This window comes from Solanum tuberosum, unplaced genomic scaffold (genome assembly GCF_000226075.1).
Source record: "Solanum tuberosum cultivar DM 1-3 516 R44 unplaced genomic scaffold, SolTub_3.0 scf00004, whole genome shotgun sequence".
Lineage (NCBI taxonomy): Eukaryota > Viridiplantae > Streptophyta > Magnoliopsida > Solanales > Solanaceae > Solanum > Solanum tuberosum.
In genome coordinates, this window is record NW_006238930.1 from 1,553,090 (window position 1) to 1,576,635 (window position 23,546).

The window sequence follows — 23,546 nt, forward strand, 5'->3', positions numbered from 1 at the left end:
GTTGAAATTAGTAATTGGAGCAGGAGTAGAACTCCAAAAATCAAAGTCAAACTCGTATAAACAATGACACGGCAGAACTTACAGATCGCTTATCGAAGTAAACAAATCCAATGGTTGAACTACCCTTCCTGGATAGAGCTACCTTCTCTACCTGAGATATATTAACCACATGTATGGTAGATGTCATCAGAGAGTTTGATTTTTTGAATTTTTAATGCAACTGGAATAATCGGGAAAACATCAAAATGAAACTGCAAGGTATAATACATTGCCAAAGGGCTGAAAGAGCTTCTTCAAGTAATCTTCATCAGCACCAGGAGGTACGTTTCTGACAAAGGCTACTCTGATCTGACAATCCAAACAAAGCCAAGGTGAAAATGACAGAAATCTAAGGATTTTCGTTCTCTAAATATCATAAAAATGGAAGATAGGAAGAAACCTGAGCAAGTTCATTAGGATCAACTTCAGATTCCTCCTCAGCCCACTGTACAGATGGATGCAAGTTGCCAGCGATGAGAAAATCAGATTGGGAGCCTACCCGTAATGCACGGGCAGCAGCCTGTGATTGAGAATTTTGAAGGAAATTTATATTTGGGATCTTACAGGATTGTTTTCATTAGAGTAGCATATTCATAATGGGATGGAAGTATTGGATTTTATTGAATTATTTATTTGGCAGTAACCAATGGCTACTGCACAATATTCAAGAGTTTTGGGAAACATGTTACATGACAGTGAAGCAGACAAGGACAAATTTGGGAGTTTTAAGTATGAATTACAGCATATTCCTTCTGCACTGATTCTTGAACTTGCACAGCAAGATACAGTGATTTCAGCACAGAAAGGCAACAGATTAAAGGCCAAATGAGGGTTCCAATTTTGACCCAACTTGCTGTAAATTGAGCAGATTACATAATCATATGAAGTTTGTTAAGTTCATAGTCGAGGATTAACAAAGTTTAGTTGCTCACTTAAAAGCCATCTAAATCCTATCAAGGCAGACACAAAGCTTGACATTACAACATCCAAAATGAGGAGTTGTTTTTTAAAATGTGGCATTGAGACTGAGATTTTTGGATATAAGCATTTCTTTTTTATTTCAACAAAACTATGCCTTAATCCTAAATTAGCTGGGATTGGTATATGAAATCCTCTGTATCTTTTGATAAATCAGAAAATAAGAGCTAATATCTATAAGATCATAGCTTCATTTAAGATTACCAATTGCTTTAGAGCTACTTGGATAAAATTGAATCATTAATGACTAAGAATCTACAAGTTTTATTAACAGCTAGAAGAATCAAGAAAATAACAGAAACTTTGATTCCAGAATACAACTTCAACAGAGTGCCCATTTACACATTTTGTGAGTGTTATCTATAATAAATATGGAAGTGTCATTTGTAAGACAGAAATCAACATAAAAGATGTGCACCAATGAAAAAGAGTTGGCCTGATTCTCCCTGCATCTCAAATGAATATCTAGTAATGACTTGGCACTGATAGGCCTGAGCAAAGATACCTAAGTTTGGAGCTGGAAAATGTAAGGAACGTTCTCCCTTTTTGGTGGGATTGGAGTAAAATAGCCTTTTAGAAGGAAAAAACGACTGTTACTTTGAACAGACAACAAAGAACAAATCAAAACTTAGCTTAGGACCTAGTAGCAGTATATTAGGTTTATCATGTTATAAGGAAATTAAGTAAATTGTTCACAGAAGTCATAAAAATTGGTTTTCAACAGGAAAGTCTAGTAAATAATTCATGATTGGGTAGAATTTGGACAACTTTTATAAGCTAGAATTCTTAACACCGGCGAATAATTTTTGGACCTTTACATTGGTCCAATAATATTCTTTTTGTATAAGTATGTCAGACATTGGAAATATCTGCAAGAAGTATGGGAGTGAAGAAAATTGAAGCAACTGGTCAAGCTGACCTCAGCAAACTAAAGCACCACAGAAGGAAAGCATATTGTTACAGATAACCAAGTGACAGTATATTGAGGCGATAGCACTTAAGATGTGCGGGGTCCAAGGAAGGGCCTGAGTCCTGACCACAAGGATCTAGTGTACGCAGTACACAGCCTTACCCTGCATTCTGCAAGAGGTTGTTAAAGAATTTTAAATCTATTAAAATGTTATGTTGTATAAATTATTTTCTATTTGAATTATGTAACATAACTATAATACTTTTCATGTTAATGCTTCTTAGTATTTAGGATTTTAAAATCAATTAAATTATACTTAATAAATTCGTCCTTATTCGAATCAAGTTGGAAATCTTAATATTCGGGACATTGAAATTAATTAACATTTTAATTATCTTATTTACATTATTTCATTGCTTGAACATTTAACATTTCAGTATAGGAAACACGCACAAAGTGCGTACTTTAAGACTAGTAGATGAAAACATGGACACTAGAACATTGGAGACATCAATGATCAGATGTCATTAGGAGTTTTTAGAAGTCCATATGGAGATAGCAGCCCTGGAGATACTAAAAGTCAAAACAACACAAGTACAAGAAGATGATAGCACTTTACCAGTTTAGTTGATATACAAATGGGTATAGAGGTAGTAGGTATCCCGTGGAATTAGTCGAAGTGCGCGAAAGCTGACTCGGACACCACGGTTATCAAAAAAAAAATAGTAGAGCATTACGCTTAGAATTCATATAAATATATGGAACGTCTTTTATTTTGTCCTTTTTAGTTTCTAATAAGCACATTACTTACCAATTTTTAAAGAGATTCTCACTACCACACATAACATTTTCATGTGGTGTTCAAAATTTTGTAGAGAACAAATTCTGCAGCTTTTGTTTCACGTTTTAGAATATCTGGTATGCATTCCAGTCATATGTTAGAGATTGAAAAGAATGCTATTATCATAATTTAAGGATTCAATTTCTCAATCTGTAATAACATGTCTAAGAGTGTTCTTTTTTTATAAGGTGAGGTTAATAACATGTCTGAGAGTTTATTTCATATTGGGAGATTCCTCAAGAATCTAGGCATCATAATTTGGTTCTGGAACTGAGAATCAAAACCACGAACCTGAGCTTCTATCCTGTAGTATTTAAGATGCAACGATATGAGTAAAAAGTGATGTTACAAAAAAGTTGAAATAATTCAACATCCATAATACTAATTAACAATGTTAAACATAGACAGAGGCACTTACAGCATGAGATGAGAATTTCACGAAGGCAAATCCCCGATTCCGTTGCTTCTGACCAAGTTGGACATCCCCAAGAATTGCAAGATCAACAGATACAACATCTGGAAAAACCTAGAGAGAGGAAAAGATTGATAATCAATATTTCAAGAGATTTAAAAAAAAAAAGCACTCTAAGCAGTCAAAGGGTGTACCTGGTGCACAATACTCTCAAATTCCTCGGCACCCCAACCTTTAAATAATCCAAACAAGCAATAAGGAATGCATACAGTTATAGAAACCTTGTCTCTTCCACAAGTGCCAAAGAAAACATAAGTAGAAGGAAGATCCTATAAGGTTCAAATTCACTACTCCAGAGAAGAAAATTTATCCTTATAAACTACCAAGTGTACAAAGCCCAAAATGAATGAGAAAAAGAAAAAGAGACAATTTAATCAAGACAATGGATATATATGAAATATCAGCCCATAAAATTGTAAGATAATGCCAAGTCCTTGTAAGTTCAAAATATCTTCAATGTAATGGCATCTTCACATTTTGAATGTAACTTGATATTGTCATTATAAAGCTTCTCCAGTGTCACAGAAAGACACTAGTTAAGTCGGGTAATAAATATTGGACAACAAGATTTGCAAGAAAATGAGACAAACCTTTGTTAAGATTTCCAAGAAATAGAGTGTCCTGCTCAACTGAGGGGCGAATCCCAATTTTCTTCCCGTCCAGCTGAAATAATAGCCACAAAAATATATCAAATGTAATAGGGAGAAAATCTCACTGTTCAACAGATTACAAGCAACCAGACTCATAACAAGATGACTATTTTCCAAACATTTCATACTAAGAGAGAAGTAATCTTATCCAGTCACCAAGTTTCAAACCGTGAGCAACTGACCCTCGGGAATTTCTCGGTCATCAAAAGAAAAATTGGTCATGGACAATATGAGCCGGTTAAATAATACTCCCTCCTTTCCTTTTCATAAGTCACCTTTTTAGAAATCACTTGCATTAAGAAACTAAGTTTACAATTCTACCTTATGTGATAAAACCAACGTTATGATTCTTACTGTTCCATAATACAGAGTCACCACCACAAAAGACATAGTATCCAAACATAAATAGTTGATCAATAGGAGAATCAACCCAATTTGCGTCAGAGTATCCTATATCTTGAGAATTTCCTTCCGTCTTTGTATAGTAACATTTAGCTTGGTGCTTTACCAAGTATCTTATAGTTCATACAACAACATCCCGATGATCAGTGCTTGCAGAGCATGAATTGACAAACTACGACCGTAGCAAAAGAAGAGCTTGATGTGATAACAGAGAGGTACTTTAATGCACCAACCAACCTTTTGTTACCTGTTAAGATCTACATAGTGCACCCCCTGATATTAGGGGCTTACTATTTGGATCCATGGAACTATTAATAGGTCTATGGTCCATGACTATGCTATCAAATACAACATATAATCTAGCGAATGCTCATGATTAAGTAAGGAGATAACCCAACAAAACAAAGATGTCCATAGTTGAACAAATACCAAATTAGGTGTTTGTAGCTATCCAAAGAACGGGAAAAAAAGAAAGTAAAATGAAAAAGAGCAAAAAAACACTGAACTGATCAATTACTCCCATTGGTGGAAAAAATCCCAGCATTTATACAAATTCTGAGGTTTCAAGAAAGCAAGATGTGTAGTTCAAGCTTATCTTCATGGAGAAAAATATTCAAGTAATGAGTTAAAAGTGTCAAAATGTCAAGAAATAGTTGGTTATACAGCCAATCTTTTATTCTGGGGAAAAATCAATATTCTGAGTAAGTCACGTTGTTTTCTTAATATTATTTTAGAGGAACCCATTCTTGAATAAAAAGAAGGCAAACCTTTGAAAATAGATGTAAGCCATCAAGTAAAAGTTTCGGCTAGGAATTTTATACTATTGCTTATCCAAGTAAGTGGTCGATCTTATGTACATTCATGAATTATAAAAGCATCACAAAGGCAATTTGATAGCAATAAAAAATAATGTAAGAGTTTATCAAGACAAGACAGTGACATAATGCATCTATGTTAGCCTTTTACCACATATCCAGATTTTTCCTTCAGAGCTTTGTCAGCAGCATATTTTGTTGCAAATCGTACAAAGCAGAACCCCTGTAGTCATAACAAATTAACACTGCAACATTAGCATCTAAACCATCCTTTTTTCTATTGTCTCTTTTTTAGCTTCTTTTCTTTTTTTTAGGGACGGCAAAGCATGAAAATTAGAGGTAATACAAATAAACAGATCATACTGACTACCTTGGCATTGCCTATCTGGTCTTTTATCAACCGTATTTCCACAATCTCACCGCATGAAGAAAATACCTGTAAAATGCAGATGTTTATATACACATAATCTGACACAAATACACTGTGATAATATAAGATAGTTACAAATCATTGACGATAAGAAGTCCAGCTCTAATCATATGTTTCTTACCATTATATTTTTGTAAACCAGAAACACTGCTTTCGGCAGAAGAGTGTTCTGTTAGTTTTTTAAAGATTAAAGTAGAGTCAAGAAAAATAAATTCGCAAGTGCAGAATGTAAATAGGTAAACTGATCTACCACAAAATAGGGCATGACTAAGTTTAACAATTCAACCCCAAGAGAGAGGAGTAAAGCTGACAAACAACAACCATATCATATAGTTTATTTAAGAACAAAATTGATTGTTATTTAATAGAAGTTAAAATAATATCAATTTTGTAATATAGTTCATGAGAATAACAATTTATGATGTAAGGAGCAAAAAGGAGCAATTGGTTGCGTCATTACCATAATAAGGGATAAACCCCACTTGCCTCAAAAGAAGTATGGTCTGTTCAAAAAATGACCCAACCAATCCCTCAAAGACAGCAGAAAACTAGTCACCCTTAGAATTCAGTGAATTTAACCCTTTGATTGAACAAGCAATCTAGCCTAACTTCAATCCTTCAAGTCAATAGGAGACTTAGCCTTAAACATTACAACATACGCACAACTTTACGTTATTTTTTTAAAAAAAAATTGTACTTAATAATATAACATGCGCACAACAATTTGTTCTTTTTATATACATTTATTATTAATCAACGCAACACACACGTGCAAAGCACGTACACTTAACTAGTACTATCATAATCTGCTGAAAGGCATCCAGTGAATGGCCTGGGTAACTGTTGCGCAAGGTAAAGTTCCACCCAAAGTCACATGCATTAGTTGGACGTTGTATATGATGTATATCTCACTCAAAGACAACAAGAGAATGAGACGTTTTATCCCATCCAATCAGTTTTATATGTATGAAAAGGATATCGACGATACTAATCATCTTTTTCACATTGTAAGGAAGCGAGGGAGTTATGGGACCATTTTTAAAAAAAAATCTAATTAGGATCCATTGAGTAATGTGAAGGACTCTGGATATAACCATCTCCATGCAGCTGGTAGGAACACACAAAAAACTCTGCACAAGATTTTGTTTACAACCCCAACATGAATCATGTGGACTCTCCCGAGTGAAGCACCTGGATGTGTTTTGATGGTGAAACTTACCCTAGTCATATACTGATGCATAAGTGTTTAACTGACCTCGTTTTTGGTATAATAAAACTTTAAAATAATGTTGTTGATAAGTTGAATTTTTTTTTTGAAACTGGTAACATGTTGATAAGTTGAAATTGTTAACAATGTAGATAACACATTTGTTTTTTAGAACTTCATTTACGCACTTTTTGCAACTCTCAGCAACTGCTCACCCAGTTAATAATACTTACTTATTTTATCCACACAAAAAGAAAATCAAAACAAGTTCAATGTAAGAAAAATAAAAAAACTTGAACCAAAAATATAAAAATAAAAAAAATTTACTTGAGGAACCAAATAGATCACGTAACATAAATCCGGAACAAACCTCATGAATTTTGCTTTCAGTAGTAGTACGGGCCAAACCACCAACAAAAATCTCTGTCCCTTTCATTTCCTGTTCTGCCAAAGCCAGAAAAACAAGAACAGCCCATTAAAAGTGAAAACCCACATTGCGTACAAAGGGAATTGAGACCAAAGAATTGCATCCCCTCTCTATAAAGAATTCACATGAATACACATCATTCAACACCCTTTATTATCCGAAATGTCGAAAAAAAAACACAACTTTAGTGAACTAATATATAAACTAACATAACAGTGCGTATGCAACTGAAAAGAAATAACTGGAGAAAATCGCCCCGCCCAGTGAACGAAAAAAGACCGCGTTTTCAGCCCTTTTAGGGTTCTACCAGTAATGAGCTATACTAAGGCTGCTTTTTTGTCTTCAATTCAATGATTTGCATCAAAATTATCAGTTTTACTTTGGCCAAACAAATTTATGGCATTCCAACTTTTCTGGAAAAAAAATCTAACTTTTATTCACTCTAATTGTATGAATTGTTTGTATAACAAATTAATTACCTGAAAAAATGAAGTCTCCGATGAACTCTCAATCCGAGAGCGATTCGGTCGGAACCCTAAGCCCTCAAATCAGTTGTCGTTTCAGAGTTCAGTTTTCCCTGCACATCATCGTACTCTTTTTTTCTTTACAAGAGAGGGAAAATAGTGCTTTTAGTCCTCAAATTATTGCCTTATTTCAGTTTTACTCTTTATATTATTCTGCAGAGCATATATGACCTTTAACTATGTCTAATGTGCTATTTTAGTCCCTAAAGCAAATCTAAATGACACTAAGGAATTATGTTGCAATTACTAAAATAAAATAAAAAATGCAACATGTTTGCTCTTTTCACTACCTTCTCAACATCACTCTCCTTCACCTTTAGTTTTAATGACCGGATCAGCTTTCACGCACCTCGATTAATTTCAGAGGATACCTCCCACCAACAATAGGTATTAGATAACTCTTTCCACTAAGGTTAGAACAAATGCGAAAAATCACCTAGTGTTTTAACATTAGGAGCAGCATTCCTAATGTCTTACTTGTTAAATGTAAATAATTCTAGGAGATTGAATTATATGTGTGATGCTTCATGCTTGCAAAGTATGTGATTTAGCAGTAGAAATGATCTAGCTAGCATATGTTTTTTTAGTTGTTGAAAGCTCAATTAGTATGGAAGTTGATTCATACCAACTGACCAAAATTTAGAAGAAAACAAGGTTGATTTTGCAAGATGGTGGAATGATTTGTTTCGCAATACATTTCAATGTCCTGATTTTCTTGAGCTAATGAGCTAAATTCTTCTAAATTTTCACAGTGAGATGTATGAACTTAATAATGACATAATTAATAAGCTTCTTTTGTTATCCAATCATTATCTCTTGCTTTTGATTTTTCCTTTTTTGTTACCATTCAGCAAGTATAGATGGGGATAGAAACATGTTAAAATTCAGCAATAATGTATTTTATAATCTATGATTAGATCTCATTTTTTAATATGAAATAACACCATTGTGTTTTATTGTTCTTCTGGAGTAAGTTGTACACTGCAAGTAAAGTTTTTGTATTTGTAACATCACTATGTTCCCTCTTTAAGTCTTTCTAGCATCTTTTCCTTGATAAGTCTTCTCATTATTTTACCAGAAGGAGATTTCGGAATACTATCCACAAACTGCACCACTCTCACTCGTTTATACTGTGCAACGGTTGATGCAACGTAGTTGATGATGTCCTCATGGCTTTCTTTTGCTTTTGAGTTCAATACTACCCATGCTGCTGGTATCTCTCCTGCTTCTTCATCTGGTAGCCTAGAGTTGTAAAGAATATACATCCGTTATTCGCAACAGTTTTTCCATTTTAAAACTGAACTCAGCTAATTGATTTTACTTACCCAACTACTGCAGCATCTTCCACTGAAGGATGTGTGAGAAGGATCCCCTCTAATTCAGCTGGTGCAACCTGTTATAAACCAGCAAAGAGGTCCAAAGACAAAAGTAAAAACAGGATTCTTGGTTCAGCTTAGTAAATTTGATCAAGTTTTAAGATAGGTCCAAAAAGAAAAACAGATTCAACTAAGTAATATGAGTGCTATCTTTACTTGGAATCCCTTGTACTTGATAAGCTCTTTGATACGATCCACTAGAAAGATATCACCATCATCGTCTATGTAGCCAATGTCACCAGTGTGAAGCCACCCCTCCGTATCAATTGTAAGGCTAGTCTCGGTTTCATTTTTGTAGTAACCTGTACATTTTCACATCAAAGGGTTAAGTTCCATATATCTACCAATGCCTGCTAGAACAAAGGACTGTTTAAAGGGAGGAGTTATGGTCAGTTACCCTTCATAACACATTGGCTTTTGACACATATCTCGCCTGGTGTGTTCTTGGGGAGAGATCTACCGGTATCAGGATCAACGAACTTTACCTCCAAATTAGGCAGAATAAAACCAACGGAATTTCTTTTAGCAATGTGCTGATTGCTGTGGGAAAGAGTAATGCAGCTGTGCTCAGTCATCCCATATGCCTAGCAGTTGAATAAACCAGAACAAAACTTGTCAAAAACAACATTTTGGACTGAATAATTCGTTGACATCAGAAGGACACTATAAGTTTCTAGTGGATGTTCACCTCTTGGACCTGAACATCCGGAAATTTCTTCTCAAATTCATTAAGAATCTCAGGGGCAAGTGGAGCAGCTGCTGTCATTATGGATCTAAGCTTAAGCTTTTTGAGATCAAATTCATCAACGATCGGATTCTTAACAAGTGCCAAGATGATAGGTGGCACGATAGGTGCAAATGAGACTTCATGTGTGATGAGTGCATTTAGAAATGCCCTCAGTTCGTACCTACGCATGACAACCACTTTCCCTTTGTTCCTAATGGTTGCACAACAGATTCCAGTTATACCATAAATGTGAAAGAATGGTATCAGACCTAGTATTGTAACTTGACCTATCATTTCTGGACTAATACTAAAGAGTGTAGAGCAGAGGTTTGCTACTAGGTTTCTGTGAGTTAACATCACTCCCTTGGATAGTCCTGTCGTGCCTGATGAAAAGGGCAGTGCACATAGATCACTTTGTTGCACAATTTCATCTTCTTGGTTTGTTATGTGATCAGTTCTGGAACTGGCACGATCTGCAGCTTCAAGCAATTCATCCCAATGAATTGTTCCTTCTACACGTTCTTCACCTAGGATTATTACTGGCAGCCCACAATCTTTCACCTGCAATTTCCATTACTTTAATGAGCCATCTGAAGACACTCTTCTACAAGAGGTGTCATCTCAAATTTCTTAAGTAAGTATGAGCGCGTGTGTATATAATAAACATCCATTGGGGACAAGAAGTAAAGTCTTAAAACCTCTATAACCCCATACGCAAATCATAGACAAGTCAAGTTAATCGTGATAATGACTTTATGAGTTGGAAGTTTACTTACCTTGTGATAGGTTGGTAGATCAGAGACAATAAGCTTGCCATCAGCAGATTCAACTTGTTTCATAATTTCCGATGAATGAGCTGCTGGATTTGCACCTGAAAAGACACCACCAGCAGCCATGATTCCCAGAGCAACAATAGCATATTCCGGTACATTTGGAAGCACTACCAACACAACCCTTCCTTTTCTTAAGCCAAGGGACCTCAAGGCCTTGGCAAACCTCCTTATGTCTCTTTCAACTTCGCCATAAGTGTAGCCTTTGCCAGTGGTAGCATCCACAAACGCCAGTCTGTCAGCGTATAACTCTACATTGTGAAGTACAAAATCCGGGAGAGTCACGTTGTCTGGTACTTGGACCGGAGGATATCTACTCCGGAAAATGTATTCACATTCCTCTTGCTGCTGTGAGCATTCTACTACATGAGTTCTCATTGCCAGGAATATGCCTTATCTAAACTCCCCAAGCTAATTTATAGGTGAATTAGTTTACCTTGGTAAGTACTAAGTAGTAGCATCACGAATATGAAATGAGCATGCGTGGAAGTAGCGTTTCTTATTTTGGTGATAAGTAAGAATTTGTTGAATCATTCCATTCTGCCTGACGTTTTTCTTGCATAAGTTTTATTTCCTATAACTCGTCTTGCCTTCTTTTCAAGATTTCTTTATTGACATTTTGAGTTTAGAATTTCTACTAGTAGACGAACTCATCTGCACTAATTCAATCCCCTTGCCAGAACAACAATTACTGATAACTTATTTTCCGATTACCCATGTTCGTCTCAATTGCACGCTCCACCTGTGGCATTTGGTCAGGATTTACACTGGTCCAGAATTTGCTTTGTGAACTTCAATTACTAAACGTACCAACAACCAGAAGGTCGAACTGAAAACAACTTTCTCAAGTCTATCATAGACAAACCACTACTTCATTAAGTTTGAAAATTACTGCATCGAGTCATCGACTACCAAGAAGAGGTTCCAGACAATTTTTTAATGAAGATCCATAGCATTCTTGATTTTCATATAAAAAGTACAGGGTAAACCATAACAAACCTAAATGTTAATTTGCATCTACGAGTACAATTTTTTAAAGAATATGAAAACAAACGTCAACAACCAAATTATTAAATATAGGCCGCTTATTTTTATAGGGAAAAGCTACAAAACCGTTACAAAACCAGAAGGTAGGCAAGAGGAGGAATTAGAAAAGTAAGACCTATATGTCCAAGTTCAGAATGGTCAAGCGAGGTGTGTAATTGTGATGCATTACAACTCCAAAAAAAAAATCGTCTAATAACGGAGCATGAAGGTTCTACGCCTGAACCAATTATAATCAGGTAGAGTCTGGATAGGCCCCAACGCGGATATAGCAACATCCTGCCAAAAGGAAGAAAATTTTGGTTTAAAACTCAGAAAAGTAGATCAAGGAAAGTTGAGTAAACACGATTGTTTTGTAGCAATGAACTCCCCAAGTCTCAAATATTTTTTGAATCCTACCTGGTCAAAGATAAATCTGTTTGCAACTCGTTTGATGGTGCTAGCATCCACGGCATCAACCCTTGCAAACAGCTCTGTGACTGGAATCCTTCTGCCATATGTGAGTAGCTGCAAGCAGGAGAAAGGAAAGGGAAATGCATTAAGCAAAATGATCTTAGTTCACAAAATCACTGGATCCCATTCCCAACGAAGTCAAGCTTACTTTAAATACAATTTTTCCTCATATTGGAAAGGGGGGTGGGAGTTTAATCAACCTATGTTCTCCACTTACAAGCAGATAATGCAGTACGCTTCACTTCATACAAAACACAAATACTTGATGACACACTCAAACTTGTCAGCAAACATAAAACCAGAGAAAAGATACATACTTGATCATTTGGCTCTTCACATTATAAATTTTTCCAACTCAACTTGAGCAAAGGGACTGCGGTTTAAGAGCTGTTCTTTTTTGTTTTCCATTTTTTCTTCTTACAAGGTCTGTTTAGAGCTATTTTTACCAAACATTAAGCACACATAATTAGGCTGCTTCTTGATGTTGTACAGCACCATCCAGTTACACTACCTCTCACAAAAATGAACTTTATGATCCAAATATGGTATGTGTCAGTGTATTGCTGCTGATATGGCTAGCACGTGTTTACATTTAGTTACAATAGTGGTGAAGAAGATTATTCTGGTATCGTGAAATCTTGAAATTCAGAATCTATATGCAATAATGGACCAAACTGTTGTCATCATCTAGGGTAGGGCAGTGCCATTAGTAGGCTTTGGCACGGTTCAACTAAAACTGCTCTAAGAGTAATGAAGTTCCTAAAATATCCTCTTCGCTACTATTATAGCTTCTACTTCAGAATCTTTATGGTCATGGAATGACTAAAGTACATGAAGCAATTCAGTCTCTTTTATGCACATATATGGAGGTGTCCAGAACATTCTTCGGGAAACTCATACTGTAGGAGAAGGAAATAAATTCCATCTGCAGCGTCTAATCTATGACACAACCCAATCCCAACACTTTTCCCCGAAATTACAAGGAATAACAGAAAGAAAAAAGACTAATTACAATCACGACAAAACACACGTGTACACCCACGGAATCAGATATCAGAATAGTACCTGACGCCCAATGTCTTCAGCAACAGGACTAGTTCCATCAATGTGAAGCATGAGAGAAGACTTCAACTGCAAACCGGTATTGGTGAGAGAGAAACAAAGAAAAACAGCAGGGGGGAAATAACAACTAGACCAGATCGTTGAAACAGTAAGCAACACTAACCTGGTTGCAAGCACGAGTCACATCAGCATCCGAAACCCGGTAGCACAATTTGCTTATCTCACGCATAATGCAGTAGGACAAATCACTCAAACAATCAGGCTGCAAATTAAAATTTCATTTGAGATAAAACAAGGATTATTCACAACCATAAAAAGGATCGCAATACAACACCTAATCATATTAATTTTGTCTATAGAGAAAAAAATTTGCTTCTTTAATGAACAAATAAACAAATTGCTCGGTTTATACTAACCAAAATATCTCAAAAAATCCAAGATGATCAGAACTACCTTGCCTAATATAAAACTAGAATTATTTACAACCACATGCCAGTCAAAAGGGTCACAATACCAACACCTAACCATCTCTTTTTTGTCATTAGAGAAAAGGTCTGCTTCTTTTAAGAACACATAAATAAATTACTCAGTTTATACTAACCACAATATCTCAAAAAATCCAAACAGATGAGTACCACCTTGTCTAATAATATATGAACTGCATCAATCCAAAACATGAGCAGTAGATGACATGAAGAAGAACTAGTTCACTTCGCATTCAATATACAACCAATAAACACTTAGAATACTTTTTAAGCATATTCAAGAATCCAGAATCCATTTTAATCATAATGAAATAAAAACACAGCTGAAGGGTATAATAAAAGGTACATTTGAATACCTAAACCCACGATACAAGACGTGGCGCATTAAAACCTTTACATCCAACTCTAATACTCCAATCAGCCGAGCAAGAGCTTGCATTTATAGCAGCTCTTCAGCTAACCAACAGATCCACCCCTCTCAGACTCTCTCTCTCTCTCTCTCTCTCACACACACACACACACCAAAAAAGAAAAACAGAACAAATTTTATTTGATGGAAGAAAATGCAAGGAAAATAGGTAACGCATCATCATACTACATTCTTTCCAACAGAAGGAACACCAGGTGTTAAAGATTTTTACCTTTGCAACAGCATACACGCCGAACAGACCAGTATCCTTATAATTGGTGTTAAAAGACATCATGCTCTCAGCTAGTTCATTAATGGCAACACTTTGTGCCAGATCGGAGCTGCAAATGGTTAGGAAGTCCCATAAAAATCATGAGACAGAGATCCATTGACATGCTTGCAATGACACAGATTGTAAAAGAAGTAGTGATACACAACTCACCCCATGTGTTTCCCTCCTCCGGCATTTTTATTCCAAGTTCCCAGCATGGATTGCATTACCATCAGCGGAATGGCATCTGGATCAGTCCATGGTGCCCCTTGAAAAGCAACAGCAAATTGTGCCAACGGAATGTCATCATCAATTACCCTAACCTGATTTTGGTAAAATGATCAGCATAAGAACTGTATTCTAGCGAAAAAAGCACCGTGAAGGCATAACGAACCCTGATAAGATAGGCATACCTCTGAACCTGTAAAAATTGCTGGTTCTCTGGCAACCAATTCTGAGGCCGTAGTCGGATTGGTTGAAAGTTTAGTAAATTGTTTCTTCACTTGCTCAACAAATTCTTCATGTTTAACAGGCCCAGAAGCAACAATTACCTATTTTAATGTCCACAGAGAAGGCTGAGAGTTTATACAGCAGATTATGATAATATTAAAAGAATCAAGTTTGAGCTAACAAGCAAGACAGACTAAGAAAAAGAAGATGAAATTATTTCCAAAATACCATTCTGGGAGCGGTATAATGTGTTGATATGTAGTCCTTCAGGTGACTTCTGGTGATTGTCTTTATATTCTGGGCAGGTCCAAGAATAGTCCTACCCAAAGGTGAGTACTGGAATGCAGTTGAATGCAAGTGGTCAAAGATGACTTCCTCTGTTTGACCTTCAACCTGCAAACAGATAGTTATACTGGATAGCTAATTTTCAGGTTGTATATGATACAGGCAGCATGACAAATTTCATAAGCTCACTACGGGAGTAACTTTTTGGGTTCTGTGGAGTGTACTCTCTTCTGTTTCTGTAAAGAGGAATGTCTTTTCTTTGTAAGGTCAAGCACAAACTTAATGCACGGCCATTTCATTTCCTTTATTATGGCTCTCAATCTCTCAAATAAAGATATACATAGTGTTTAATACTTAATACTACATTGTATCAACAAGGGCAACTCCCTGAAGCACAATAATCCTAAACAAAATCTTAGGATATTAATCAGTAAACCATTTTGACATCTACCTGTCTGCAACTGTACTTAAATACTATGGACTGTATACTTTCATTAAACGGAAGAAGCTAGAGGTAATTTCAAATGGAGGTAAAAGAAAAACGATGAAACAGTAAAGTTAAAACCTGTTAGCATCCAGGGAACTCAACAAGAACGTAAGTGATCTTGAATTTTAGAACAGGGGTTAGAGCAAGTTCTTATCCTACATGAGCTTAATGAGGGTTGCTGGGTTGGCGGTCAGTGTAAAACTAGTCAATTTACCATGAATATGCCAATTAGTTTTTAGTGAAAGCTCCGAGTGCATGCAGAGGCTAGTAGAATATAACATATGGTTATTGCAGCTCATTAACAATGATGGAAAAAACAGCAATCTTGATATTCAGAGATCAAAGAATAGAGAAAAAAGTGCACCTCCTCCATCTCCCTAAGGATGACATCACGTTCACGTTCAATCTTTCTCTCTTCAAACTTAGAATTCTGAAGTATATCAGCCAAAATATCCAAAGCTACAGGGACATCATTATCCAAAACTTTAGCATAGTATGCTGTTTGCTCCCTGGAAGTATAGGCATTCAAATGTCCACCCATATTCTCAATCTCCTCCTCCATTTCCCAAGAAGTCCTCTTTTCGGTACCCTTAAAGATCATATGCTCAAGAAAATGAGCTGTTCCATTAGTCTCATCGGTCTCAAACCTTGACCCTGCATCAATGAATACCCCAACGGTGGCAGTCTTGACAGCGAGATTAGTCTCCGTGGCCACGCGCAGGCCTGATGGTAGTGTGGTCACGCGCGTAGAAGGGAAGCTGAGGATTGATGTGTGGTCGGCTAAAGTTGGGTGTGGTGAGTTGTACTGAAGGAATCGGGAATCAGGATTCTCGAGTCTTTTGATCTTTTGTTTAACGTCTTCAGCCAATCGATCGTAGATCATTGCATCTGGTGGTGGCGGACCGATGGCCGGGGTGGAGGAGGATGTGGCGGCGACGGCGGCAGACGCCGAATAAAGACGTCGGAGTGAATGGGATGTGGTGAGGTTTCGGGACCGGCGGGCTAGGGTTAAGAGCTGCCGGATCGTCATGGCTATGGCTTATGAATTAGGCTAGGGTTTGTTGTGGTTCCTATACAGGGAAAGAGGGAAATGGGAACGAAGCTCAAGAAAATCAAGAAGCACGTTCTGGTCGACTAAAGAGAGCTTACAAACGACGTCGTACTTATTTCAGGGATGAAATAGTTGCTTTTTTATGGACTTTCCAAAAGATTGATCTGTTATTAGGCCCATTAGAATCTCTTGAATTAACCCAACATATTCAACGAAATTAGACTATGAAATTAAATCCACACGCTTACAAAGAAGAATCACACCAATATCATTAGACTATGAAGTAATTATGTAATTAGGCAAATATGTAATATGTATTAACAATACACCATTATACAATTTGTAGCTATAGTTAAGGTTTGTTACTATTTTCTCTCTATTATCTTCCTCTCTCCTTCGCCTCTCTCCTCTTCCTTCCTCTCTCTCGCCTCTCTTTGCCTCATCTATCTAAATACAAGTATAAATACAAATGATAACAATCAAGTATACATATACAAATGATAAGTCAGCAACGAATGTTGAACTTGATACAATATTGATGCAATTTATTCATTGATACAAATTGTATTCGTTAATACAATTAATATAAATGATAACAATCAATTATACAAATACAAATGTTGAACTTGGTACAACATTGATACAAGTATTCGTTGATACAATTTTCATTGATACAAATTATATTCGGATACAAAATTGTATTCATTTATACAGTTTTATTCATTGATACATATGCACTCTAGTTATATAAATACAATTGCCCAACAAATATATAAATACAATAATTGATACATATACATACAAGTTACATATATATAATTATCTAACAAATATACAAATACATTTTGCCTTTCTCTTCTCTCTGCCCCCTCTCTCTAGCTTGCCTCTCTCCTCTTCCTCCATCTCTCAATCTCGCTCATCTCTCTCTTCTTCTATTATGTAGCTATAAATCATAATTAAGCAAATTATAATTATTTAATTTGTCTTATTATATTTTAAGTCTTTACTAATTTTCTGGGCTTGGCTAAATATTGGGCTCAAGACAAAAAGGAGAGAAAGGCCAGGCTGTGCTTTACTCTAACTGGCCCCAATTTTTTATTGTGATTTGATGTCTAACAGATGTAATACGTGATTGTGGTTCTGCGTGCTTAGTTTTGTCTGATGGACTTCTCAAATGAAAACATTGCGACCATAGTACTTTAATAGGAAAATTATGCGAATATATACTAGTAGTTAATTATTTCATATAATTATAGTTTGAAGAAATTACTTTTCATCACTAACATATAATCAATTTATGTGGTTCACGTCCAGAATTTATATAATTCAATTCCTAATTGTATACATCCAGAATTTATATATGTTTACCCTAACTATTTGTTTATCCTGTTTGTATATGATTTGTTGATACATTTAATTTGTATATTATCTGAAAAATTCTAAATGTATAAATACAAAATTTATATGTTTGTATATTGGCAAACGAAATTTACAAACGGAGATATCTATAGCAAATGAAACCATAGATATGAAGCGTAATTAGACAAACTGTAGCTATGGAAACTTATTAAGTAGGGATGACAATGGGACGGGACAGATGCGGGGTGGATTTAAGGTTGTGCTTAGCGGGAGAATGTCGGGCAGGTTGAAGTGTGTTTTTTTAAAAACTAATACTGGGTGGATTGTGGGTATATGTAATTTTATGTGGGTTCAAACTTAATTTTAACTTTTTACATGTTATAAGATTGATAGAGCATTATTTATTACAATAATTTCTTTAAAGCTACTAAAATATGCAAGATAGTAAATGAAAATAGTTCAATAAAAAAAATCAATTTCTTACATGTTTTCCAATGGACCTCTAAAAAATAACTTATTTAGTCATTATCCATTAAATTAATACAACTTAATGAAAAAATAAAATTTATTTTTATGATTTTTATTTCTAGTATCAAACTTAACTAGAAAAATAAAATATTAAAAAAATTATGCGGTGTGGGTTGAAAATGAAAAAAATTGCTATATGGGGTGAGGCGGGGCGGATTAAAAAATTTATGGGTTAAGCTCAACCCGCCTCTCCCACCACTCCATTGCCGTCCCTAAACTTAGGACCCGTTTGGCCATAGATTTCTCAAGTAATATTTGGGAAAAAATTTTTGGCAAATATCTCAAATTCTCAAATACAATTTTTTTCTAGTATTTGGGCCAAATCTCATTATTTGGGATCTTTTAAAAATTATTTTTTTACACAAAACTTTAATCTTTTACAAAAACACCATCTATAGTAATTGTTTGCGTTGTATTACATAATTTTTTACGTGAACACCAAAGTAGTGATGAAATATGAATATGAAAGTAATGATATGATTGTTGCTGAAAATGATGAACAATCGGCTTGGGGTAACAAAGTCATGTGCTTTGTCTACTTCATGATGTATGGAATGATGTTTGTTGCACTTACTCCAAACTACCATATTTCTCCAGTGTCATGGACACTACTTGTTATTTGTTGCAACAAATATTCAATTGACTTGTAATACAAACTCATGATTAATTTTGATAGTTTTTAAAACTTATGGGTATAAATCATATTTTTTTTTAAATGTGAAATATGTTTCCCAAAATACTATGGCCAAACACATGGTCAAATTTCACCCAAATTTTCGCCCAAATAATATTTGCCAAGAATATTTGGAAATCTATGGTCAAACGCTAGCTTAATCTCTTTGTTGTCATGAAATTTCCTCTTTAATCTGACGTTCTCTTTGGTGATTGGATTAGAAGTCATTATTTTTGTTTTTTCTCCCTTCTATTATTGTCATTAATTGGGGATTTTTTTTTACGAATTGACACTTTTAAGAGCATTAATCCATGAATAATCGACGCTTGCAAAATTACTGAAAATTAATCACACGGATGGCGTTTGAAAAAATAGCCAGTGAACACATTATGATAAATTCTTGAATTGAGTAAGAATTTGAACTGGGTTTATTTTGGAGTTTAGCTCAAACTCATGAATTTTTTCTAGAGTTCAGTTAAAAACTTACGAAATATTATGATATGAAAATATAAATATATGTTCTAAAATAATTATTTGTCTTCCTAGGAAAAAGTTAAAGATCAAAATCAAATAGGATCAAAAGTGCAAATGACCTTTCGTTGACAAGTAGTCTAGAAAGTGGGTACCCAGACCAAATTTTACCACTCCTCCGTCCATCTTTAATTGTCATATTGCACTTTTCAAAAGTTAATTTGACTAATTTTTAAAGTTGAATTAGATTTTATTAATTCAATATTCAAACCAAAAAATTAGATATTCAAAAACTCTATGATAAGTACTATAAATTGTAATTTTTTGCATATCAATAAGATGAAAAAATACATCATGTTAATCAAAATTCTTGTAATTCAACTCTAAAAAAAAATCATGACAACTAAAAGTGGACAGATGAAGAGTTTGATTTGCAAAATTATAGTATTGTTGGGACTAGGGAGTGAACTTGCATTTCACTCAAAGGCCATTTCCCCCTTTTCAAGCTGTACCCACCCCACCACATGTAGATCGAGTACCTCATTCTTTGATTTGAAGCTTACTTTTCCCGTAATTAGTGCTAAATAGTCAACTCAAATCATCACGGCAATTCTAGTAATAATTTTGTGCTATTAGATTAATAACTTCACTTTACTTTACGTGATATTTGTTATCTCCGATCAGTATATGTATCAGATATTTTTATACATATCCATTATATATATTAACTTTTTTATAACTATTTAAATATTTTTTATATATATTACAAATTTAGAGACACGAGGAGCTAATACTATGTTTGATGATGTAAATAGATTATCAGTAGCAGTTTTTGGTCGAGAAAGACAAAGGCCAACAGACTCAAAACAAAAACAAATATCCCACTAATCAAACACCCATCTCATAATAACTGTCAAAATTATTTAAAATAATTATCTTAATGTACTAGTCATTTTTCAAAATAAAAAAAAATAATTTTTTTTAAATCTCATTTCACCATTAATAATATTAAATATCGTAATTTTGTTCTTAAATAAATAAAGTGCAATTTATTGTTAAAATAAGGATAATTTTTTTTTTTTTAAGGCATGTGGAATTTGCAAATGATAAGTTTAGGAGGCGTGTCCGAAGGACAACGACGACAATGTAGTTCCCGTTACCTTAAAATATATGATAATTAATATGTGACACATGGAACAATATTTTTCTAACTTTATCACCTAATTTGGAGCAAGTCCAATGTATAAAATTGTGGGGAATAGACAAATTAAAGGACCACGAGTTTTTTTTTAGTTCGCTTATACCTGTTTCTTTTATTTAAATTGTTGTATTAATACGAGCTTCAAAGCTTATGACAATATAAATATTAATATGCTGACGCTGAGTTTTCCTTTTAATTAGAAAAAATAAATTTGGAAAGTCAGTAGGATATTTCTGATTCGACTTCACTTTTTCTTATTCTTTATGCATGATTTATTTATTAAAGGGATAAGGGTATGAAAAATACCTCAACTTTGGTCGAATTTGCTGTTGCGATACTAAACTTTCATAAAGGACCTATTACCTCCCTAGACTATTTAATACTGTATTTTTTACCCCCTGAACTATTTAATAGTGTATTTTAAAGGTATATATGTGCCCACGTGGACACATTACTATTTATAATTTTGCATTATTTTTTATGTCCACGTGGAGAAATATTAATGTTTAAAATACGGTATTAAATAGTCTAGAGAGGTAATAGGTCCTCATGAAAGTTTAGTATCGCAACCGTAAATTCGATCAAAGTTGGATATTTTCAAACCCTTATCCCTTTATTAAATAAATATATTGCAATGAATGAGGGTGTTTTTAAAAAAAGTGTTTATGATTTATAATTCTCAAACAGATTCATGAAAAAATGAAATAATTAAAAAGGTAAGACTGGGACAGTTTGGTAGATCAATCTTATTAAAAGTTCACTCATTTCAAGTTTGTTTTATGAAATTATTAATTATTTGTTTTACCACTTTGATTCATTGAGACTGTAATTAGAAAAGAGTAATTTGTATGCTGCAATAGATGATGCTATTCATTTCTTAATTAAAAATTTTGGATTCAAATTTGGGTATAGTTTTTTTTTTTGATAAAGAACATTTTTCTTCCCAAATAAAATCTTATCTTAAAATAATCACAATATAATATTCAACGAAAAATAATAATGTGTGAAAAAATATACAAAAATAACCTTATATAACATTAGGTTGGTCTAATACCCAACGAGTTACGTAAAAATGTGCACCATATATTTATGCGGGATCAAAGACATCAATACATTAACAAAGTATAACTTAACTAACAAAAAGAAAACACTCATCACATAATAATATGAATTGTTCAAGTTGTATTAAGAAAATCATTCATCTTTTTTTCATTCGATGTGAGACTCTGTAAAGTACTTAAAGTCAAATTAACAAATAAATCAGCCAAACTAATCTTTTAATAATGACTTATTTGTATTTGGAGTTCATAATATACCCATTTTTAGTAAAAGATTTTTGATTTTGTGGGTTAAAAATAAAATCATCTATAGTAGAATATTCTTAGTCGATCTTTTCATAAGTGAATTTATATTATTAATTAAATTTTAATATAAATATTCGAAATTAAATGTTCGATTCCTAATAGGAAAGTTGACCATGGTCCACAGAATTGGTTCTGAAAACCGGAGTGCACCTACCCGGAAGGGCAGCGCCAGCGCCGTGCTTTGACAGTGGTGCTTGCTCAGTCAAAACGCGTGGGAAATTTAACCAATCTCTGCTGGCTTACAGCCCAAACTATTCCACCTTTCCCAAATTGACTATTCTTATTCTTTTTCTCTCTCCACTTACCACTGGTATTCTATGAAAAGTAAAATTTCAACTCAATACGGAAAATTAGATGAAGAGAGACCACAATAATAGGCTCAACAAATGATCTAATTTCGTCTTTTTCACAGGCACACTTACTGGATCGAATAATTTTTCATTAAATATAAATATAAATTATGAGAGATATCTTTAATTTCTCTGAAATTTAATTTGATATGTGAAGTCTCTTTTTCATTTTCTTTCCACCTACCCCTGTTTTTTAAATAGAAAATTCACATTGTGTTATTCTAAATTTTCACCCCAATTGCATCATTAAAATTTGAAAAGAAGAAGAAACTAAATAAGCATGCCATCTTTTACGCAATAAGTGTGCCCTCAATTTCATTTTATAGGAAGTATTTACTTATTAGTTCGTTTAGAAAAAAAGAGAGTATATTTTCTATTTGAATTTTTTTTATTAAAATTAGCTTTCTTTTACATTATAAAAAAAACATAAGTTCACACTCTTTATTATAGTCACTATAACTTCATTATATTTTCAAAATCACCAACTTTAATTTAATATCTCTTTCTTAAACTTGTTGACTTGTCACATAATCTTATATAAATTGACAACCATTAATAAAGTAAAAACTTATGTCACCCAGTAATTAACTAATTATACCATAGTTCTATACATCATAACGCGTAGCATCACTTTGACACTTTATTTGGATGGTTGTTACCCGTTGTATTCTATTGTTAGTTTAAATATAATTTTTGTTTTAAATGTTATTTAAATTTTATTGTTCGTATCGTATCATTTAAATCAATCGTTACCTCATTTTATGTAATGACCAATTTGATGTGATCGCGTCGTTATCTTAATATTTTCTTCTCATTTTATCTTTATTTATTGTTAGTTATATTTCATCTTTCACCATACATTTTTGTGGTAGGTAGCTCTACCCTCATTTAGATCATAGATCTGTAATATTATGTAACGACATATAACGATATAATTTATTCCAACACTATATTCATTAAAATAATACCAATCCA

General features: G+C 34.1%; 3 protein-coding genes across 7 annotated transcripts in view; all 3 read right to left on the bottom strand.

Moving 5' to 3' along the window:
- LOC102589697 (uncharacterized) overlaps positions 1–7,777 on the bottom strand; it is a 14,450-nt gene extending 6,673 nt beyond the window's left edge. The window contains exons 1-10 of one of the 4 annotated variants that reach the window (XM_015306766.1): positions 7,651–7,777; positions 7,115–7,183; positions 5,478–5,543; positions 5,259–5,330; positions 3,831–3,903; positions 3,375–3,412; positions 3,187–3,294; positions 440–559; positions 268–348; positions 83–151 (exon numbers count right to left, since the gene is read on the bottom strand). In XM_015306766.1, the coding sequence (XP_015162252.1) occupies positions 83–151; positions 268–348; positions 440–559; positions 3,187–3,294; positions 3,375–3,412; positions 3,831–3,903; positions 5,259–5,330; positions 5,478–5,543; positions 7,115–7,180 (693 nt within the window). In that variant the 5' untranslated portion in view covers positions 7,181–7,183; positions 7,651–7,777. Of the gene's footprint in view, positions 1–82; positions 152–267; positions 349–439; positions 560–3,186; positions 3,295–3,374; positions 3,413–3,830; positions 3,904–5,258; positions 5,331–5,477; positions 5,544–7,114; positions 7,189–7,413; positions 7,515–7,650 lie in introns of those variants that run through there. The other 3 variants (XM_015306763.1, XM_006338318.2, XM_015306768.1) reach the window with 3 other exon arrangements.
- An 806-nt stretch (positions 7,778–8,583) lies between these two features.
- On the bottom strand, positions 8,584–11,030 carry LOC102590237 (4-coumarate--CoA ligase-like 1). Its single transcript, XM_006338320.2, has 6 exons — positions 10,575–11,030; positions 9,760–10,359; positions 9,469–9,655; positions 9,228–9,373; positions 9,021–9,088; positions 8,584–8,937 (listed from the first exon to the last, which is right to left on the bottom strand). Exons 1-6 carry the CDS (start codon positions 11,004–11,006, stop codon positions 8,709–8,711), a joined length of 1,662 nt encoding a protein of 553 aa, XP_006338382.1. The 5' UTR covers positions 11,007–11,030; the 3' UTR covers positions 8,584–8,708.
- Positions 11,031–11,671: 641 nt separating this feature from the next.
- MPP (probable mitochondrial-processing peptidase subunit beta-like) lies at positions 11,672–16,719 on the bottom strand. 2 transcript variants are annotated; one of them, NM_001288125.1, is given in 10 exon segments: positions 11,776–11,891; positions 11,894–11,951; positions 12,072–12,179; positions 13,191–13,256; positions 13,351–13,449; positions 14,314–14,422; positions 14,524–14,675; positions 14,766–14,903; positions 15,031–15,195; positions 15,939–16,666. In NM_001288125.1, coding segments are annotated over 10 exon segments (1,566 nt in total). In that variant the 5' UTR covers positions 16,605–16,666; the 3' UTR covers positions 11,776–11,886.
- Positions 16,720–23,546: the final 6,827 nt, after the last annotated feature.

What these genes read in the sequence shown, in the direction of transcription:
- MPP (XM_006338321.2), bottom strand. Translation starts at nt 16,604, where the DNA reads ATGACGATCCGGCAGCTCTTAACCCTAGCCCGCCGGTCCCGAAACCTC. An exon ending in GGAGGAGGGAAACACATGGG is followed by an intron (nt 14,423 to 14,523) that starts GTGAGTTGTGTA and finishes AACCATTTGCAG; the next exon opens with CTCCGATCTGGCACAAAGTG. An exon ending in CTGAAGACATTGGGCGTCAG is followed by an intron (nt 12,180 to 13,190) that starts GTACTATTCTGA and finishes TCCTGCTTGCAG; the next exon opens with CTACTCACATATGGCAGAAG.
- LOC102590237 (XM_006338320.2), bottom strand. Translation starts at nt 11,006, where the DNA reads ATGAGAACTCATGTAGTAGAATGCTCACAGCAGCAAGAGGAATGTGAA. An exon ending in CGGATGTTCAGGTCCAAGAG is followed by an intron (nt 9,656 to 9,759) that starts GTGAACATCCAC and finishes TTCAACTGCTAG; the next exon opens with GCATATGGGATGACTGAGCA. An exon ending in TCAAGTACAAGGGATTCCAA is followed by an intron (nt 9,089 to 9,227) that starts GTAAAGATAGCA and finishes GGTTTATAACAG; the next exon opens with GTTGCACCAGCTGAATTAGA.